Source organism: Schistocerca americana, chromosome 2 (assembly GCF_021461395.2).
Source record: "Schistocerca americana isolate TAMUIC-IGC-003095 chromosome 2, iqSchAmer2.1, whole genome shotgun sequence".
In the NCBI taxonomy this organism is placed as follows: domain Eukaryota; kingdom Metazoa; phylum Arthropoda; class Insecta; order Orthoptera; family Acrididae; genus Schistocerca; species Schistocerca americana.
This window is the reverse complement of record NC_060120.1, coordinates 549,737,128-549,758,716: the sequence shown is the minus strand read 5'-3', so window position 1 is coordinate 549,758,716 and position 21,589 is coordinate 549,737,128. Positions and strand designations below refer to the sequence as shown.

The 21,589-nt window shown below is 40.9% G+C and overlaps 1 protein-coding gene across 1 annotated transcript in view; it reads left to right on the top strand.

Moving 5' to 3' along the window:
* The window catches only part of LOC124594160 (G-protein coupled receptor GRL101-like), a 356,496-nt gene that overhangs the window by 320,767 nt on the left and 14,140 nt on the right, over positions 1-21,589 (top strand). Inside the window, exon 27 of the mRNA XM_047132516.1 lies at positions 12,439-12,610. Within this exon, the coding sequence (XP_046988472.1) occupies positions 12,439-12,610 (172 nt within the window). The remainder of the gene's footprint in view (positions 1-12,438; positions 12,611-21,589) is intronic.

The following is a 21,589-nucleotide window of genomic DNA, read 5'->3' as shown; positions in this document are numbered from 1 at the left end:
GTAAACGATAAAAAATAGCAAAAGTTAAGTAGATTTAAGAAGTTTCGTGTCCAGTGACGTCATTAGAAAAGTATTGTAATTATACGAATTGCACAGAGACATTAAAATTTCTAAGAGGCTTCAGTTTAAAAGAGTTATATTCTGCCGTGATTCAGAGTTACAACTTCATGTTTTTCAAATAAAATGATGAAAGTAATTATGTGGAATTCATAAAAGTGTAAAACAGTTGCAGTGAACAAGATGTCCATGCTGAGCGTCAAGGTACGACGTCTAACGGGTAAAATTTGAACCACTAATACGTGCTGAGGGCTCTAGCATAGCTTGAGCGAATAGTCGATTGCTTAAGAAAGTTTGTTTACGAACAACCAGTTACAGCTGCGACAAAGCGGGATATCTACAAGGGAAGTTGTCAGTAGCTGGGCGGCTGACTTACAAGAACGCGATGCTCCTTAATATGGATTGCTCGCTAAGCGTAGTTTCCTTGGCTTTTTCAGGTGAGTGTAAATTAGTATCTTTTCAACAATGTCCATAAAGTTGCCCTTCTTCGTTGTATGTAGCATTACAAGATTGTTTTCGCTACTGTATACGTAGTGATAGTAGCAGAAAACTGTAGTGGAAGGGACGGTGCAAGGATATTATTACTGGAAGAAAGATACAATTGTCAGAAAACCATTACTATTAATGCACGAAACAACAAATTCTGCATAATCTTGATGAGGGGTCAAAGCTAGATGGCACAACACAATCCGGCACATAAAATATATGTGCTATTGAGTAAGTAGTGGTAAACGTGAACTTCCGGCTGTCTCGATAACACACGTAGATGTTTTAGTTAAGGTTCCCACTCAGAATGTGGCAGCCAGGATCTCAATAAATTTGATCGTTATCTTACTGAAAGGGCTCTTACACGTTCGAGACTAATAGGAAGGACAATTTAGTGTTGTACCTAGGTGGTCCGCACTTGGCACAAAAGAACGCTGACATGTATTGAATCGTCAGGTTGGTTTTACTTTGTATGCGTCGTAATATGGTAGATAATACAGTGATGTAACAGGATACGAAAGTATGACGTAACAGGAAGCGAGAATCACCAGAAAAAGTATTTTTTCATATTTTCATGGAGCAATAGTACAGTTACTTCTTTGTGACAATAACTACCTACAAGGAAGAAAGATTAGGGTATAACGACCGGTCCACAAAGCGGTATTGATAGTTGGATGACAAGCTCGGATTTGGGGGGGTGTGGTGAAAGAAATTGACTGTGCCCCTCTCAAAGGAATCATCTCAGTATTTGCCTTTAGCGATTTAGGAAACCTACGGGACACCTAAACCTGCATCACCGAAAGGGGATATGAAAACCTTCTCTCATGAATGTGAGTCCATTCTCTTACCATTTAATCTCCATTCGTCCTATACAGATCAATAAAAATGACGCCAGCTTTTGAATGCCAGACCATTATATCACTGCCCGACTGTGTGAAAACCCCGTTCTGGCATTTGTGCAGTAGTTGGTGCTTCGTTCTTCCTCTAGGCACCCAATCGACCTAATGACCTTTGCGCGTCGCTGTCACCTACAGTATTCGTGAGATAGCAAATTTCTACCTTCTGTGGAGTGTGCGCTGTGCTGGCCGAATGTGAGAAACTTTAACTGCCCCGGTAAGTGCATACTTTTCTTCCATGAGTAGAGCGCTACCGTTTAATCATTAAGCACTCATAAGACACCGACTCGAAGCTTCATCTTGCCACCGGCTGGGACCACAGATAACCATTGTTCCATTGTAGTAGTTGTTATTCCTGGAGGACATATTTTGGCTAACAATTATGAGAACGTTTTAGGCGATAAGCATCTAACTAACATTCTCTACCATAAACATCGTCTTCCAAGAAGGTGGTAGAATAAATCTCAAAAACTACCGACCAGTATCATTGTTGAAATTGTTTTCCAAAATTTTTGAGAAGGTGATGTACTCTACAACAGTATCTCACCTGAGCAACAGTAATATCCTCAGCAAATCACAGTTTGCATTTTAGAAGAGTTGCATTACAGAGAATGCCATTTACACGTTCATCCCCTAAATTTAACAAGCATTAAACAATAGCGCCGGTTGGTATTTCCTGCGACCTGTCTAAGACATTTTACAAAGTAAATCACAGTATTATCCTTGAGAAATTGATGTTTTACAAAAAAAATGCTTATGAGATTGATGGTACAGACAAACAATGAATAATGTAGTATTTGATCAAAAGAGTGCAGAAAGTTGTACCTAATAATTTAAGCAATGTAGTACGGGGACATTATTCTTCCTGGAGAGAAATGTAATAGAAGATTCCCCAAGACTCGGTCTTAGGTCCACTAATGTTCATCATATACGTTTATGTTCTTCTGTCTGATATACAACAAGCAGAATTAGTTCTTTTGGCAGGTGACACTAGCATTGTAATTAATCCAAGCATACATACAGAAACAGAACAAATAGTAAACAATGTTCATTGAATGGTTTTCTGCTAATGGTCTCATACTCAATTTTGAACGGAGACAAAATTTTCAGTTATGCATATCTAGGGGTACTACACCAATGATAAGTGGAATACATTTTAGGTGTCCATACTGATGAGAATTTAAATCGGAAAAATCAAATTTTGGATCTCCTAAAATAGCTTAGTTCAGCCACATTTTTACTTAGAATCACAGCAAATCTTGGCGAGAGACCAATTTGGAAGTTGACATGTTTTGCGTATTTTCATGCAATTATGTCATGTGGAATAATGTGCAGGGATAAATCATCTTTATGAAAGTAAGTCTTCAATGAGGCAAAACGTGCTGTAAGAATAATATTTGGTGCTCACTTCCGATTTCGTGCAAATTAACTATATAACACGAAACTAACTAACTAGAACACAGGTATTCAAGCTCATGCCTCAGTTCAGCCCACTTGCATAATTTTGAAGCTCGGCGGTGAGTGTTAGTAACTTGGGTAGAATTCCTTCGCTGATATCGATAGCTGAAATATGTATGGTATTTTACGGAGAGTAGAATAAAATTTCTCCGAAAACAATTTATAAGTTCCGCACCCGTTCCGCAACGAGCCTCAGATGTGTTACAAAATAATCAGCAAAGCGTCTTCGTGACTCTCTTCCCTTTTGGTAATTTTATGCGGGTGCACTATTGATAGAGATCTTAGTTAAGTATAAATTAATTTTCTTTGTTGTTATGCATCCCAACACCACTTGTTATTCGTTCCACAAAAGCCATGTAATTAATATCGTGTATTCATTGCTATTGTCCTTGATGATCGCAGAGAACGAAGGAAAAACAGCGCTATGCCTTGATACAAAATGAACTAATTTTTAGGTTTATAGTTTCCCTGAAGTTTCCATCTCAGAATAATATCAATAACGGTGGACGCGGCATATGTTATACCTATGAAATCTCTATAAAAAATTACTAAACTTGTGATCTTCCGCAAGCAAAATACAATACTGCAAAAGCAGCGACACATTGTGGCTTCTTTTTTTAGTTCTAATGTGTTGCCTGTCGTTACAGGAAATTATTAGTGACTGTTCTTTCGGACATACACATATAATAGTAATATCTATTCTCTGACGACATTTCATGATATATTCGGTGTGGATGTACCCTAGATCAGACCTCTTGTGAAAATCATGCGAGATGTTGCGAGTGATGGGTAACTTGGTCAGGGGGCGCTACGCAAGTTGTGTACGACACGTTAGGAATCTAAGTTTGGCGGAAAGCCTGCTCAGAGCACCGAAGCTGTAAGGTGACCTCTCACATGAAGTGGGAAATCCGGGATCGAGACCCTGTTGGATACAAATCGTCACTTGTCGCCATTGAATTGTTTCAATGTCCTCTTGCGGCTGACGTCAGTACTTCTATACTTCTATTTCAACATAGGGTAGAAAGTGCTTTCTGTGCTGTGTACATAGTCTTTTAGTCTTGCGCAGAGAAATGCGTGTTTATTCCTGCTATTCGCGACCACGTGACTGACAATAATGTTGGGCAGTAATATTTCACAGTTATTAACGTTTGGACCCAAACAGTGAAATGATGTTGCGTAATGTTCATGTCAAATCTTGGAGGAGTAACCATGGTGGATACTGTCGCCAGCAGTTATATGGCTCTTGAGCTCACCCTACGCTCGCGGAAGGAAAAGAGGAAGCATAGATAGAAGAAGGACTGGTAAAAGAGGAGAGCCGGACTGACAAATAAAAATTTACTACGTCATTTGAGGATAAGTGAGCCCAATGATTACTGGAACTTCCTCAGGATGTCTGGTCGCTCACTTAATGTACTTTTGCAACTTGGTTACATCTATAGTTAAGGAAAAGGACAGTCATTTGCAACGTACTGTTAATACAGCACAGCACCTGTGAATAGCTTTACATTATTTACTTAGAGGAAATTCGTTTGAAGACCTAACATTTAATAATACAATATCACAAAAAACAAAAAGCCTGATTGTAGTGGAAATGAGCATAGCTATTAAGAAAGATTCAACCATTATATAAGAGAAGGAGAATTTATATATATGGGTGTGGTTATACTAGAGTTGCAATGGATTTATTTTCGTTGCAAAAAGTTCATGGAATCAAATGTACTGCAATACTGGCTCCAGTGGTTCGTTAGCTGCAGCTCCAATTTCCGTTGCCCTTCCCAGAATCAGTCAGTAATAAACTTCATTTCTTTACTAATTGTAGGTTATCTGTTTCCTAGTACATTTTCCTCTATTTCCTCAACAATAGTGTTGCTCGGTTTCCTTCTGGTGCTTACTTTACTCATTTGATTTTACACAGAGTAAGAATGGGAAACCACAATAGGCTTCGAACACTTCTAAAATGAATGTGCATTCCGAAAATTTCAATGAAATTTCCACAGTTCTGTTTCCACAATACAGGAAAATCGGGCAAAATAAACTGTTGAACATGCGGGCTCAACTGACAAACACATAAGCCGTTAATCGTAGAGTTTTGATTACAGCCATTAGGCGCAATAAAAATATAATTTCCGCACATTTGTCAATATACTGTGTAATACAGTATAATTTTTATTGAAGTTTAAATACCCCCGTAGCGACACAGATGACGCTGAGACAAGCGATTTAATACAGGACACATGTCGTCGCAAATGTCGGAAATACCTCTCCGCAGGTGCAACTGTTGGGCCTGTCGGTCTGTCACACCTCATCATACCAACCCAAGTCATGCCGGTGGGGCTATGGGCGCAAGTGAGCGACTTAAGCGCGTGGAGCTGAGGGTTCGATTCTTGCATCTGGCAGGCAGAATTTTTTATATTTTTATTTTATTTTGCATTTCGTTGAACCGTTACGTGTTTCCATTGAGGTAAGTTTTATTATTTTATTTACCGGTCTCGCGAACTCTCCTGGTTTATACCAATGTACAGTAACATATTGCATCAGAACTAAATGAGTATAACGTACCGAAACGCGTCGCTGCCAGTAAATGACCTTTGTTTTCTTTGGTAAATGACGCTTGGTTTCCAAACACAGCTTTCCAGACTACTGTGTCACGTTCCCTTAATGCCTTTTTTTTTCCTTCAATGTATACTTTCTCGAAGGTTCCCCCTTTCACGCATTCGACGATCCACAGTCGCAAATGATGCGTTAGAAGGTGAAACACGCCCTGGGAAACGTTCTGCGTAAATACGTCTTGCTGCAAGAACTTAGGAATTAGCAGCACCATAAGAGGGATACTTGCCTACAAGATCCTTAAATGTAAACCCTTTTACTCCTGTATTGGCACTACCGCGAGTACTATCGTTACTCGTCGGATAATGTAAGAAAGAAAACAGAAAAGCCTAGCGGGGCGATGTGTAGCACTGCCCCCTACCGGCGAGCGTAGTATTGACAAACCCAACCGATGCACGTGCGACGAGGTAGTCATCTAGTAGCGTCAAATGTTCAATATTTGTCACCCACTCTTAGGGTATTTACAATCCCACGTGTCTCGTATTAAATTACTTGTCTCAGAGTCATCTACGTCGCTTCGGGTGTTTTTGAAAGTTAATAAGAACCGCTCTGTATATTGCCACAACCTTCAATCTTTTCCACAGGCGGCCACTAATATTGCACGATATCAAAAGCAGCTCAACGTTATGGTCAGTCAGGGAGCCACTTTGTCAGAGAAATTGTCTAACGTTACATCATTCACGGGCTACGACAGACGCGACCACAGGTTCCAACACCCAGAACGACTAAATGGTCGGGGTTTTCAGTTCAGTGTTCAATTCATGAGTCTTCGACAATTATGTGGTGCGGAGCGCATTTCAGAACTTGGGCGACACGCCCGCATGTTCAGTCTATACATCGAAGAAGCAGTTACGGAAATAAACGAAAGGTCAAAGAGTGGAATTAAAATTCAAGGTGAAACGACAGCAATTGTAAGATTTGCTGAAGATATTGCTATCCTCAGTGAAACTGAAAAACAATTGCAGGGTCTGATGAACGGAATGAACAGTGTAATAAGCATAGAGCATAGATTGAGAGTGAGTCGAAGACGAAAGTAATGAGAAGTAGCAAAATGAGAACAGCGAGGAATCTCAATATAAGGATTGATGATGAGTATCCTGAACTTTGAACGCTTCTACAAGAAACACGAGCATGTTCTTCGTCCACTATATTTAAGAACACAACAAATTCAACGTAAATGGTCTTCCTTTACCTTAAAAACAAACAAGTAAATAACTTTATTACTGTTTCCAAACAGGGAAATAAGGTCACAACTGAATGCAAGTACCTGGAACAACAAAAAGAAGGCCTTCATAGTGAGAGTTCGTTCTTTACTATTTGACTATCAAATGTTTAAGTCCTCGCTCTCCTTGAGCGGAGCACACTGGAACAAATTAACACTTAAGTTACAGTCTGTATGAATTCACAGTTTCTACTGTCTTGGTGGCGACGGCGAGTGCGGTCGACTATGTTGGATCCGGAGAAGGCTTCCTCTGTCGGCTGGTTACGCCGTAAATACTGTAATTGTCGCGAACGCGGTCCTAAATATCCGCATGGCGGAAGTACAATTATTTCTGATTGGCTGCCCGTGACATTGGTGGATGCAGCAAAAGGTTCGTTATATGAGCGATCTCTCTTGCTGATTTACATGCCCTCTGTACTGTCGTCCAGTGTATGTGAAGGCCCTCTGCAGGTTGCGCTACAAATGACGGAGTTGCAAATTCGTGTACTCGCAGAGACTCAGCTGGCAACGAATCCGACGGCGGTGCCTTGCCGTGTGGCGTCGGCGCGTAACGGCTTTTGCGACGCGCCAATGATCACAAAGCAGATGAATTTAAGGAATTCTGCTAACTAGGCAGCAAAATAACCAATGACGGACGGAGGAAGAAGGACATCAAAAGCAGGCTAGCACTGGCAGAAAGGGCATTCCTGGATAGGAGAAGTATCCTAGTATGAAAATAGGCCTTATTTTGAGGAATAAATTCCTGAGAATCTATGTTTGGAGCACAGCACCTGTCAATTGCCTTACATATTTACTTAGAGGATATTCGTTTGAAGACCTAACATTCAATAATGCAGTATCACAAAAATCAATAAGCCTGATTGTTGTGGAAACGTGCATAGCTATTAAGAAAGATTCACCATCATATAAGAGAAGTACAATTTATACATATGTATGTGGTTATACTTGAGTTGCAAGGGATTTATTTTCGTTACGAAAAGTTTATGGAATCAAATTTACTACAGTACTGGCTCCAGTGGCTCGTTAGCTACAGTTCCAACTTCCGTTGCTCTTCCCACAATAAGCCAGCAATTAACTTGATTTCTTTATTAATTGTAGGTTATTTGTTTCCTATTCAGTGGCGACAAGTGTAGATTTGTATCCGACAGGGTCTCGAACCCGGATTTCCCACTTCATGCGAGAGTTCACCTTACAGCTTCAGTGTTCTGAGCAAGCTTCCCACCAAACTCAAAGTCCTAATGTGTCAGACATTACTTGCGTAGCGCCCCCTGACCGTTTTCCCCATCATTCGCAGAATCTCGCATGATTTCCACAAGAGATCGGACCTAGTATACATCCATACCGAATATATCATAAAATGTCGTCAGAGCGTAGATATTACTATTATATGTGTATATCCGAAAGAACAGTCACTAATAATTTCCTGTAATGACAGGCAACACATTAGAACTAAGAAACAGAAGCCACCATGTGTCGCTACTTTGAAGTATTGTATTTTGCTTGTGGAAGATCACAAGTTTAGTAATTCTTTCATAGAGATTTCATACGTATAACATATGTCCTGTCCACCGTTGATTCTGAGATGGAAACGTCAGGGAAACAATAAACCTAAAGATTAGTTCATTTTGTATCAAGACAGCGCTGTTTCTCCTTCGTTCTCTCGGATCATCAAGGACAATAGCAATGAATACGCGATATTAATTACATGGCTTTTGTGGAACGAATAACAAGTGGGGTTAGGATGCATTACAACAAAGAAAATTAATTTATACTTAATTACGATCTCTATCAATTTTACAAATGTCATTAAGAGAAAGTGTACCTGCATAAAATAACCAGAAGGGAAGAAAGTCACGAAGGCGCTTTGCTGATTACCTTGTAACACATCTGAGGCTCGTTGCGGAGCGGGTGCGGAGCTTATAAATTTTTTTTCGGAGAAATTTTATTATACTCTCTGTAAAATAGCACACATATTTCAGCTATCGATATCAGCGAAGGAACTATACCCAAGTTACTAACACTTACCGCTGAACTTCAAAATTATGCAAGTGGGTTGAACTAAGGCATAAGCTTGAATTGCTGTGTTTTAGTTAGTAAGTTTCGTGTTATATAGATAATTCGCACGTAATCGGAAGTGAGCACCAAATACTATTCTTACAGCACGTTTTGCCTCGTTGAAGACTTTCTTTTTTAAAGATGATTTATCCCTGCACAGTATTCCACATGACATTATTGCATGAAAATACGCAAAACATGTCAACTTCCTAATTGGTTTCTCCCCAAGATTTGCTGTGATTCTAATTAAAAATGTTAGTGGTAGTCAAACGAAGCATCTGAGACGTGGTGTCAGAAAAGAATGTTGAAATTAGGTGGACTGATAAGCTTAGGACGGAGGAGATTCTCCACCGAATCGTCGAGGAAATGTATGTATGGAAAATTCTGACAAGAAGAAAGGACCGAGATTGAAATACATACGGTAAGTAATTGAACACGTAGGTTGCCAGTGCTGCTCTGAGCAGAGGAGATTGAGACAGGAGAAGAGTAAGTGACAGGCTGCATCAACCCAGCCAGAAGATTCGCATCAAAAAAAAATGATAAAAAAATAAACAATGGAAAATAAAAATATAAGAATAAAAAAGGTTATTCTTTAGAGAACCGAAGCCGTGTCCTCTACGGTTATCCGGATAGCGTTATGGTGATGTGGAGTGCAGAGTCGAGGATTTGTCGGATGCCCGAAGGCGCCTGTAGAACTCTTTACTAACGGAATATACATCTACTGCACATGGATGCGGAGGCTGCTGACAGTCAGGCAAGCAGGTGAAACTCACGCAAGGTCGATATGCACTGAAACCCTGAGGGCCTCGCAGTGTCGGCATTTGCGGCGACTGTGCCGTGCGCAGCTACCCACAGGAGGATGCTGACGGAACGCTCTTTGAACAGGGCCTGCATGGTTCCGGTGACCAGGTTGTTAGGGCGCTCTCGCTGATGTCGTAGACGACTCCTCGGGACAGGCCCGCAACAGCTCTGCACGATGTGGATGTAGTCGTGGAGAGCTACGTCAGATCTCTCAGCGAGAGAACTCCAGCGACGCTAGTGTTCCACATAGATGCAGGTCGGGAGGCGGCAGCTATTGTACTACCCAGGTATTATGATAATTCGACATTTCACCAGATACCTTCAGCTATATCTCCAGGGGACCTGATCGTAGGAGGCACCAAAGTAACAAAACTATAAGACGGAGCGGCAGCATCCCATGGCAGCAAAAGTCCTTCAGGCCCGTCTGGCTATTACATCGAACTCACCTTGGCGGATCGTGAATGGAGCGTCACAGACGCTACCTCGGGACTGGCCAGCTGCAAATTGATATCTGGGCCTTAGAAGTCTAAGTATTTGTTCCATTTTGTCTATCCCAATGTCGTTATCAAGTGGGAAGAATGGCCGAATTTGTCCTAGTTTTCTGAACTTGTCAGCACTCCGCACAACACCGTGGTGTCACTTCCTTCTCAGGACTTCAGTTCCGTTATTTCTGCTGTATCTGTGTGCTGTAAAGCCACTTTTGCATACGACTTACGCCTTGTGACTTTACTGTGACTGGTCGACATATTGACGTAGTGCCCCCTTCTGCATCGACACCTTGGTCCTCCAGCTCGGGTGGTGTGTGGAAATTAAACTGGCGTTGTGGCCGTGCTGGATACAGTAACGGAACTTCTTTCAAACTGAAATTCCAATCTAGACGATGTGTACGAGCCTGCCTTGGCTCCAGCTAAGCCGCTGTCAGCGGCTACGGATTTTTTTTTTTTTTTTAATTCACATCCACCCGAATTATCATTCTGTCTTGCAACAACTACCTCGACACCACGTTTCACCGTTTTCAGTGTGAAAGTAGTGAAAGCCACACGAATCAGAATGAATGCTACAAAATACAGTGTCATATGTATCTTGCCAAGGTGAGAAAATCTCAAAACGCTACAGAGATGGCGTTGATACCGATTACATTGTCTGCTGCTCTGGTACGCGTTGTGCTAACATCGAATAATTTTATTTACAACCATCCCTCCTCCACCTGAAGTTATTGGTTATCGTGTGTATTTCTTTTCGGCGAATAAATCTGGATAAACTGAGTTACTGTGTACTCACAAAATTCGTATCTAATGGTTTATTACCAATGTAAAATAGTGCAAAGTTTCTAAGAATTTGTAAAAAAAACTGGCCCTTTATTTGTATCAATTTTGACAGTAGAGGCTCAAATCAGAGGGAAGTGGGAGATATAGTACTGGACGACTGACAGTTAAAGACAATAATTAATGGTATGAGCATATGAGAAGATGCTTTGTACTGGCGAACTGCCACAAAAATGCAATTTCTCATGTAATCGCTTATGTCAAATATTCTACATCACTTACTAGTTCATTTCAGTGTGCGTATAATGCTGAGAAGCAACTCGGTATTTCTTAACTGCTAAGGTACAGTTTCGTATCTTTCTTATAGACGCACTGTTAACTGTCTTCGAAAATCGAGGAATGTGTGCTCAGTTCGAAGTAAAATGGGTACTTGAAGAACTAAAAAGTATCCACAGTATTAATTTAACAGGCTTCAAGGAGACAAGATATCGTACAATAGAGCAAAATTTGATATTGCTACTAGAAATATTAAATTCAACGGCTTCTTCAACATGTTCGATAAGATCTAGGCAACAAAAAATAATTTGAAGAAAATTGATCTCAAGGTTGTGAGACATCAACATTCGTATGAGACAGGAAAATGTCGAAGCTTACCTGTGGTTCCCTATATTACATAGGAGAATGGTGGTTTCATATTCCAAACATATCAAGGGAAACTTCTCTGTTCTTCATATGTAGCAAGCGGTATACATAAAAAAAGGTGATCGATCTTGTTATTTTATATTCCTTTTTCTAGACCACTTCGCCGGCCGGTGTGGCCGTGCGGTTCTAGGCGCTTCAGGCTGGAACCGCGTGACAGCTACGGTCGCAGGTTCGAATCCTACCTCGAGCATGGATGTGTGTGACGTCCTTAGGTTAGTTAGGTTTAAGTAGTTCTAAGTTCTAACGGACTGATGACCACAGATGTTAAGTCCCATAGTGCTCAGAGCAATTTGAACCATTTTAGACCACTTCGCTTACGAGATGAAGGTAGCGTCATTAGTTTTCTCCGCCTTGCACAGTTTTCCTGCAAGCGTACCTGCGTAAGATTTACTACCGGTTGTAGCAATTTCTCCAGCACTAAATCGATGAATCTTGGCTGTCCTAGATCAATCCTACTCAAGCGATTCCTTCTTGCCTGTTCCCTGGTACATTTACTTCGAATTTTATACAGCATTTTTCTGCAAAAGAAAAGGAATCAGCACTCAGGATGAAAAGCAAATGCTATTTTCACTCTCATGAATAATACCTCAACCCACACAATAGAAATGATAATGAACTCGCACTTGTTTGAAATACCTTGCGCTATCAGAAGGGATTTCTTCCTTTCTTCTTGTTAATGAAACATTATCTTTTATTGTGTTGAGTTAGTTGAATCAAATACTGAAAGATGTTCAGAGAACCAAGAAAAATTCTTGCATTTACTAACCTATAAAACAATTATGGAGTTACTCGTGCAGCTTCGTGAATCTTAGCTTGTTTGCAACTATCCCTAGGTGACGCTACTTCCATCAGGGATCAGCTGATATTTGGCGACGTTCCTCATTCCCAGGTTCGACCCACGTCCACAACTGCAACCTGTGCGACGTAAACTGCCCGCTTGACGTCAACATCCTCATGGAGAACGGCGGGGGCGTTGCAACTGGTCCGGAGCATAGTGATCTCGCTGGCGGGGACGGCAATAACGGCTCGCAGCACTCCGCCCTCTTCTCGCTCACCAGACGGTAACTTCCCAATGCATTTTCTACATCTGCCGATAGTTGTCGTACTGAAATATGCAGTTAAACTGGCAGCCACCGGGTATTGCTTGCTAAGGACGGAGTAGTAGCTAATGTGCCCACAGCTACTAATGGAACGAGAAAACATTGCATATTAGCGCGAAAAGAATGACCCAAAATTTGAGAGGCATTCACTTACTGTGTGATGAAAATCGTTAGCATCAGTATCGTTGCTGGGATCTTTAATCCGGAGAAAAGTGTTATGTGTGTCTCCATGCAAAACAATCCAGTGCAAGCCTCTACGTCACTGCTAAGTTAACGTAGCCTAAATCTGTTTGGAACAAACCTCCTTGATCTGCCCTACAATTTTAACCTCACGTAGTTCTAATCATTAAGAAATGGGCGACTCCTTGATGTCTCAGGATGTGTCCTGTTTACCTATCCGTTTAATTAGTACTGTTGTGGCATAAATTTCTCCTTAATTCCATTCAGTACCTCTTCATTAATCATCACACTCAACGATCTAATCTTCAGCATCATTCTGTAGCACCTCATTTCTCAAACGTATATTCTATTCTTCCCTGAACATTTTATCATCGACGTTTCATGCTTGGAATGTTACTCTTCAGACAAATTGTTTCACGATAGATTTCCGAATACTTCAAGATACATTCGATGTTTACACATTTCTCTTCTTCACAAATGCTCGTATCATATAATATCTGTTTAGTCTCAAAAGTTTTAAGAAATTATGGAATAAAGTGACCAACTAAGTGCCAAATGATAGAAGGCACAGTTATTGATTGTACTAGTTAATGTATCTGTTCACTTCTGGAACTGGATTTTCCGTTAATAACAAAGATATGTCGAGATTTTAGCCAAGTAAGTAGAAATTTAAGTGGTGCCTCAGTAGCCTATCATCAGCAGCATCTGACTAGAATGAATTTTGGTATTGGAATAACAACCTGTACTGATTAATAAAGGGATAACAAAGTACTTCGCAGTAAGACGATGGAGACTATGTCTTTTATTTAAAGCTAGGTCATAGGAAATGGCAGTTTTGCAGGCTAGCTTTGCTCTACAATAAGGAAGGAGGTAAAGTGAAGAAATGTTTACGTCTTTTACGATATTTAAAGCCAAATTAATTACCTGAGATAAGTAAATTAATTGCATGAAAAAATGACAATGCATGTGACACCTGTAACAACAGAACCTTTAAAATGGCTAAAATGGTACCTCGACAATTCTTATCTATAAGGTATAACACAAATTTAGGTGTCGAAGACTACAAAACAAAACCAAAATTATGTAGTCTGGCCAGTACGTCGTTACGTAGAAAAAAAAGTCTAAAAATAGGGAGTGATGAGGAATGGCTTCAGACCAATCAGAACACTGATGGAGTTTTAAAATATGCATGTATGGGATTCTAGAATGAATTGCACACAAAAAGAAACTGCTACACGATCTGTGCTCCTCTGTAAACCATAAATCGTTTTTAAAATAGATTGTAGAGGCGAAATTTGTCAACAATTCCCTTAGTATATACCGAACGTCGTTTTACTCCTACTGGGAAGAAATAATGTTCAAATAACTGCTCCACTATTCCCATTCAGATATCCAGTGACTCTGAATGTATTTCTCATGACAGCATTTATAAGTTATTTTATTGACTGGAAGTCACACTACTTCATTTCTTAGATTACAGAAGTATCTCTTTTGTGAATTTGCCTAACTATGATGACGACAATCAACTGTTGTTGTTGTTGTTGTTGTGGTCTTCAGTCCTGAGACTGGTTTGATGCAGCTCTCCATGCTACTCTATCCTGTGCAAGCTTTTTCATCTCCCAGTACCTACTGCAACCTACATCCTTCTGAATCTGCTTAGTGTATTCATCTCTTGGTCTCCCCCTACGATTTTTACCCTCCACGCTGCCCTCCAATACTAAATTGGTGATCCCTTGATGCCTCAGAACATGTCCTACCAACCGATCCCTTCTTCTGGTCAAGTTGTGCCACAAACTTCTCTTCTCCCCAATCCTATTCAATACTTCCTCATTAGTTATGTGATCTACCCATCTAATCTTCAGCATTCTTCTGTAGCACCACATTTCGAAAGCTTCTATTCTCTTCTTGTCCAAACTATTTATCGTCCATGTTTCACTTCCATACATGGCTACACTCCATACGAATACTTTCAGAAATGACTTCCTGACATTTAAATCAATACTGGATGCTAACAAATTTCTCTTCTTCAGAAACGCTTTCCTCGCCATTGCCAGCCTACATTTTATATCCTCTCTACTTCGACCATCATCAGTTATTTTGCTCCCCAAATAGCAAAACTCCTTTACTACTTTAAGTGCCTCATTTCCTAATCTAATTCCCTCAGCATCACCCGACTTAATTACACTACATTCCATTATCCTTGTTTTGCTTTTGTTGATGTTCATCTTATATCCTCCTTTCAAGACACTGTCCATTCCATTCAACTGCTCTTCCAAGTCCTTTGCTGTCTCTGACAGAATTACAATGTCATCGGCGAACCTCAAAGTTTTTATTTCTTCTCCATGAATTTTAATACCTACTCCGAATTTTTCTTTTGTTTCCTTTACTGCTTGCTCAATATACAGATTGAACAACATCGGGGAGAGGCTACAACCCTGTCTTACTCCCTTCCCAACCACTGCTTCCCTTTCATGTCCCTCGACTCTTATAACTGCCATCTGGTTTCTGTACAAATTGTAAATAGCCTTTCGCTCCCTGTATTTTACCCCTGCCACCTTTAGAATTTGAAAGAGAGTATTCCAGTCAACATTGTCAAAAGCTTTCTCTAAGTCTACAAATGCTAGAAACGTAGGTTTGCCTTTCCTTAATCTTTCTTCCAAGATAAGTCGTAAGGTCAGTATTGCCTCACGTGTTCCAGTGTTTCTACGGAATCCAAACTGATCTTCCCCGAGGTTGGCTTCTACTAGTTTTTCCATTCGTCTGTAAAGAATTCGTGTTAGTATTTTGCAGCTGTGACTTATTAAGCTGATAGTTCGGTAATTTTCACATCTGTCAACACCTGCTTTCTTTGGGATTGGAATTATTATATTCTTCTTGAAGTCTGAGGGTATTTCGCCTGTTTCATACATCTTGCTCACCAGATGGTAGAGCTTTGTCAGGACTGGCTCTCCCACGGCCGTCAGTAGTTCCAATGGAATATTGTCGACTCCGGGGGCCTTGTTTCGACTCAGGTCTTTCAGTGCTCTGTCAAACTCTTCACGCAGTATCGTATCTCCCATTTCATCTTCATCTACATTCTCTTCCATTTCCATAACATTGTCCTCAAGTACATCGCCCTTGTATAGACCCTCTATATACTCCTTCCACCTTTCTGCTTTCCCTTCTTTGCTTAGAACTGGGTTTCCATCTGAGCTCTTGATATTCATACAAGTGGTTCTCTTTTCTCCAAAGGTCTCTTTAATTTTCCTGTAGGCTCTATCTATCTTACCCCTAGTGAGATAAGCCTCTACATCCTTACATTTGTCCTCTAGCCATCCCTGCTTAGCCATTTTGCACTTCCTGTCGATCTCATTTTTGAGACGTTTGTATTCCTTTTTGCCTGTTTCACTTACTGCATTTTTATATTTTCTCCTTTCATCAATTAAATTCAATATTTCTTCTGTTACCCAAGGATTTCTACTAGCCCTCGTCTTTTTACCTACTTGATCCTCTGCTGCCTTCACTACTTCATCCCTCAAAGCTACCCATTCTTCTTCTACTGTATTTATTTCCCCCATTCCTGTCAATTGCTCCCCTATGCTCTCCCTGAATCTCTGTACAACCTCTGGTTCTTTTAGTTTATCCAGGTCCCATCTCCTTAAATTCCCACCTTTTTGCAGTTTCTTCAGTTTTAATCTACAGGTCATAACCAATAGATTGTGGTCAGAGTCCACATCTGCCCCTGGAAATGTCTTACAATTTAAAACCTGGTTTCTAAATCTCTGTCTTACCATTATATAATCTATCTGATACCTTCTAGTATCTCCAGGGTTCTTCCATGTATACAACCTTCTTTCATGATTCTTAAACCAAGTGTTAGTTATGATTATGTTGTGCTCTGTGCAAAATTCTACCAGGCGGCTTCCTCTTTCATTTCTGTCCCCCAATCCATATTCACCTACTATGTTTCCTTCTCTCCCTTTTCCTACACTCGAATTCCAGTCACCCATGACTATTAAATTTTCATCTCCCTTCACAATCTGAATAATTTCTTTTATTTCATCATACATTTCTTCAATTTCTTCGTCATCTGCAGAGCTAGTTGGCATATAAACTTGTACTACTGTAGTAGGTGTGGGCTTCGTATCTATCTTGGCCACAATAATGCGTTCACTATGCTGTTTGTAGTAGCTTACCCGCATTCCTATTTTCCTATTCATTATTAAACCTACTCCTGCATTACCCCTATTTGATTTTGTGTTTATAACCCTGTAGTCACCTGACCAGAAGTCTTGTTCCTCCTGCCACCGAACTTCACTAATTCCCACTATATCTAACTTCAACCTATCCATTTCCCTTTTTAAATTTTCTAACCTACCTGCCCGATTAAGGGATCTGACATTCCACGCTCCGATCCGTAGAACGCCAGTTTTCTTTCTCCTGATAACGACATCCTCTTGAGTAGTCCCCGCCCGGAGATCCGAATGGGGGACTATTTTACCTCCGGAATATTTTACCCAAGAGGACGCCATCATCATGTAATGATACAGTAAAGCTGCATGCCCTCGGGAAAAATTACGGCTGTAGTTTCCCCTTGCTTTCAGCCGTTCGCAGTACCAGCACAGCAAGGCCGTTTTGGTTATTGTTACAAGGCCAGATCAGTCAATCATCCAGACTGTTGCCCTTGCAACTACTGAAAAGGCTGCTGCCCCTCTTCAGGAACCACACGTTTGTCTGGCCTCTCAACAGATACCCCTCCGTTGTGGTTGCACCTACGGTACGGCTATCTGTATCGCTGAGGCACGCAAGCCTCCCCACCAACGGCAAGGTCCATGGTTCATGGGGGGGACAATCAACTGATACAGACTATAAACATTGATGTGTAAGAATCTGGTGATAAAATGTACTAAGATATGTAGTCTACGTGAACCATGATAGAAATCATATTATCCCCTGTCTGGCATGCTACTACGTTGCAATTTATAGCAGACCAAATATCAACGTTTGTTCCTAATTGTCATTTCTTTCAACAAATACTGTTCTGAAATAGTTAGAAGAATTCCTCTTAACGTTTTTATGAAAGCTGATGTTAAGTAGCAGAAAATCACTAAAGAAGTTTATTTAGCGCTTGCTATTAAATACAAGTAAGTGTTTGAGCAATTCTTTCTTCAGACATCTTACTTCTAAAATTCAACTTATTAACTCGTACAAGTATAACATATTTGTTGTATCTTCGCTCCCACTGACTGGTTGGATAACTGGTGTTCAGTGATTAACTTGAAGCAATACTTCGTTGGCCTAAGCAATATCTCCCATCTTCAATAAACACAACGACATTGTATCATCATTGTCAGTAATGTGAAGAAGTCAATCAAGGGAGGTGATAATAAGTTACGTACTGTACACTAAGCAAAAGTTACCCTAAACACAGACGCGAAATACAGTGCTGATATGTAAAAAGAGATAACTGTTTTGTCTTACTCTTTTAATGTATACATACATAAAAGCTGACGTCCTAGGATAGAAAAAGAAATACAATTTTAATTGAAGTAAACACTACCGTATCTAGACGTCATGGATGACCACATATCATTAAAATAGCTGTTAAGGCTGAAAGGCACATTGAATAGGGTAGCAAGATGAGTATTCAAACTCATTGAGTTTGATTATGAGGTGATCCACAAACCAGGTAGGAAGCATACTAATGCATATACTCTGAGCAGGAAGATTGCAGTGCTGAATGCACTAGGCAAATGTCTAATGGTAGGGCAGAGAGCACAGGCGGTTGACAAAGACTGTCAGGCATTTAAATCACAACCACAGTTCCTCACACATGAGGGGTTGCTCTGCAGAACAACGAAATGCAGACGATGCTTAGTGGTTCTGGTGGCATTAAAGGATGAAGTGTTAGACGAGTGGATGAGCATGTGTTGTCAGGTCATGAAGAGCACGAAACAATGGGTAGATGAGCAGTGCAAAGGTTCTGGTGGAGAACAATGAAACGTGGTGTTGAGCAATATGTGAAGGACTGTGTGCCTTGTGAAAAAAAGGATGACTTTATTCATCAAAGAATCCCACTAAAAAGACTGCCAAAGGCCTTTACTCTTACACATGACTGGACTTGATATCTTATGGCCATTTAATAGGCAACCACTGGAAATAAATACAGTATGAACAATTCGACAGCAGCTGAATAACATGATTAGGAAAGTGCAAACGATGTCAGAGACTATCAAAACCATAGCAGAATTCAGAGGAGACCGTTCTGAATAATATCCAAATGGTAAATGTGTTAACTGTAGAGCTACCACACTACACCTGGGAAACAATAAAAACAGCGAATAGTGATTTGCGGGAAATACAAAAACAACTGAGCCTAGTGGGCAGCATACTAGCATTAGCCAGATAATTGTAGTCATTAGTAGATAGATTCAATAATGCAAGAACTGGGGTGGGATCACTACAGAAAACGGCCTATCATATTGTCAACAGACTGTTGAGTTCAGAATTACTACCACTACAACGCACAAAAAGTTCCTGTCAAGGTATGACTCGTGACAGAGGCATCTGAATATAACATAGCTATGTTCACCATATAGCAACCATGGAAGTGAATGGCAACAGAGTGAAGTTGTACGAACAGGTCTGACTACTTGTGGTAGGAATGAAAATGCAGTACTGATCTTATACAGTCCAGTCTTATCCAGTATTATGCGAAATAGGTGTATCACCAGTTGTTCAGCCGGAGAAGCACAGAATGACGCAGAGCCATGAAAAGTGTTACTGTTTCTTCGGAAAGCAGAGGCAATGGAATGCGAGGAACAAATGTTTCCACCGCAGCCTCATTTTTAGGAGGTAGGAGTACATTTGATCTACTCAGATATTGCACCAGAAACCGTAATAATGAATCCCACGAGACTGGGAAACTAAAGTGAATAGTAAAGTTAGAGTTATGTAGCAGTAGTATTTTGATAAATGACAACACTTGTGAGATAGCTGGGATGAACCTCCGCTTCCCAGCTACACTCATGGGTACAACTGTAATCCAATTAACCCAATCTGGTTTGATTTGGCCTGAGCGCTCTGGAAGTACTGCCCCCACTAAATCTAACCTAACTTAACAAAATCCTAAATCCTGAACTCCTACACTGTTTAGACACACTAGTAGCATCTCAGCAAGGCAAACTTTCCATGGGGCAAATGTTGCAACTTATTCAGCAATATCAAGAGACCCGACGCTGAAATATGGTAGCCATAAGAATTACCATGTTTCCGAGAGCAATTTGCGTACTTCGGAGTGTCTCTGTTCTCCAGACCTACCTAGGCATTAGATATCTATCGAACCTTAATGGCGTAATCCAGTAAACGTAGACTACGAAAACAGTAAAATTATTAAGAGTAATGTAGCCTTACTTGAAAAGAGTTCAGCTAACCGAGACATAACATACCGTATTAGGAAACAAACAAAAAATTTTAGTGAGTCAGCTTTCGCGAGCTCAAAATTTAGTGCAATGGGCACAATTTACAATTCTGTATATAAGTGTATGAGACTGTTTCAGAGGACAACCAAAGAAAATATTTGGGACGAATCTTTTGGAACAAGGGAGGAGTGTTGTGCAGCAGAATATGTACGCGATATAATTTTTTAATGTTCTAGCGGATGAGCTCAGAAAAGATGTGGTCAACTATTTACCTGTAGGCCAAATCGAATATCAACAAAATGTACTGCCGAGGAAACGGACGTCAGGGCATAAAGCGAACATTACCACACAACCTCCGAGCCAGGAGAGAGGAGGCGTAAATGCAGAACTGGTACGTAACACGGTAGTGTGAAGTAATACCACGTAACTTCAGCGCCAGGGAGTCAATGCAGAGTCAGACATAGGCAGAAAGACACGAGCTCGGTGACTAAGAATAGTTACTGATATGCCACAGCGGGGAAAGAAGTGTGGATCTGACTGATAAATGACGGCTAATGCATTCATGCACTCAAGAGCTAATACGTCATAGGCACAGGTTCTACCCTTTAAATAATGAAGGTTTAAGAGCTCAAAGATACATTCAGTCGTGCTTCCGTTCTGTGTGTGTCGCTAGAACCTAAGAAATGACAGTCTACCTGATTTCAGTGAAACCGCGACAAACTGATCGATGATGATCTGCCTGCTACCTACGCGCTTACTTCGAGTGCTAGTAATAGTGTTCCATAGATTTCGTGTTTGTTTTGAATACAGTCAGAGAGAGTCCCTTTAGTCAACCATAGTGCCAGTAGTGCTAGTGTTTGTTTTCAATACAGTCCAGAGATAGGTAGTGCTATTTTCATTGTTTTCTACAAGAAGTGGCTAGCAATTACAGTTTAGTCAACAATCAGCCGCCTTTAGTGAATTAGCAGTTTAGTTAAAAGTTGATTAACTCTCTACAGTAAATTGATTCCTTAGGATGGATAGGATGTGTGACTGCTGTGTACGGACGCAGGAGGAGCTGGCCACTGTTCGCGAACAGCTGAGCGCGTTGATGGCCACGGTCAGCCGTCCTCAGGCTGCTGCCTCGGAGTGTAGCGGCAGTGGGGAGGCTGGTGCGTCGCATGGTACACCCCAGGTGTTACATGCTTCACCCACTGTCCCTGCTGTCGAGACATCTTCGCGGGTACCGGGCGCTGTTGGGCCACCCTCTCCCCAAGGGGAGTGGCGGGTTCAGCGGCGTTCGCGGCACACGAGGCGGAGGGTAAATGTGGAGGCTGGCCGTGTGGCATCGCCCGCTCTGCCTGTGAGTGGACATGTGGCT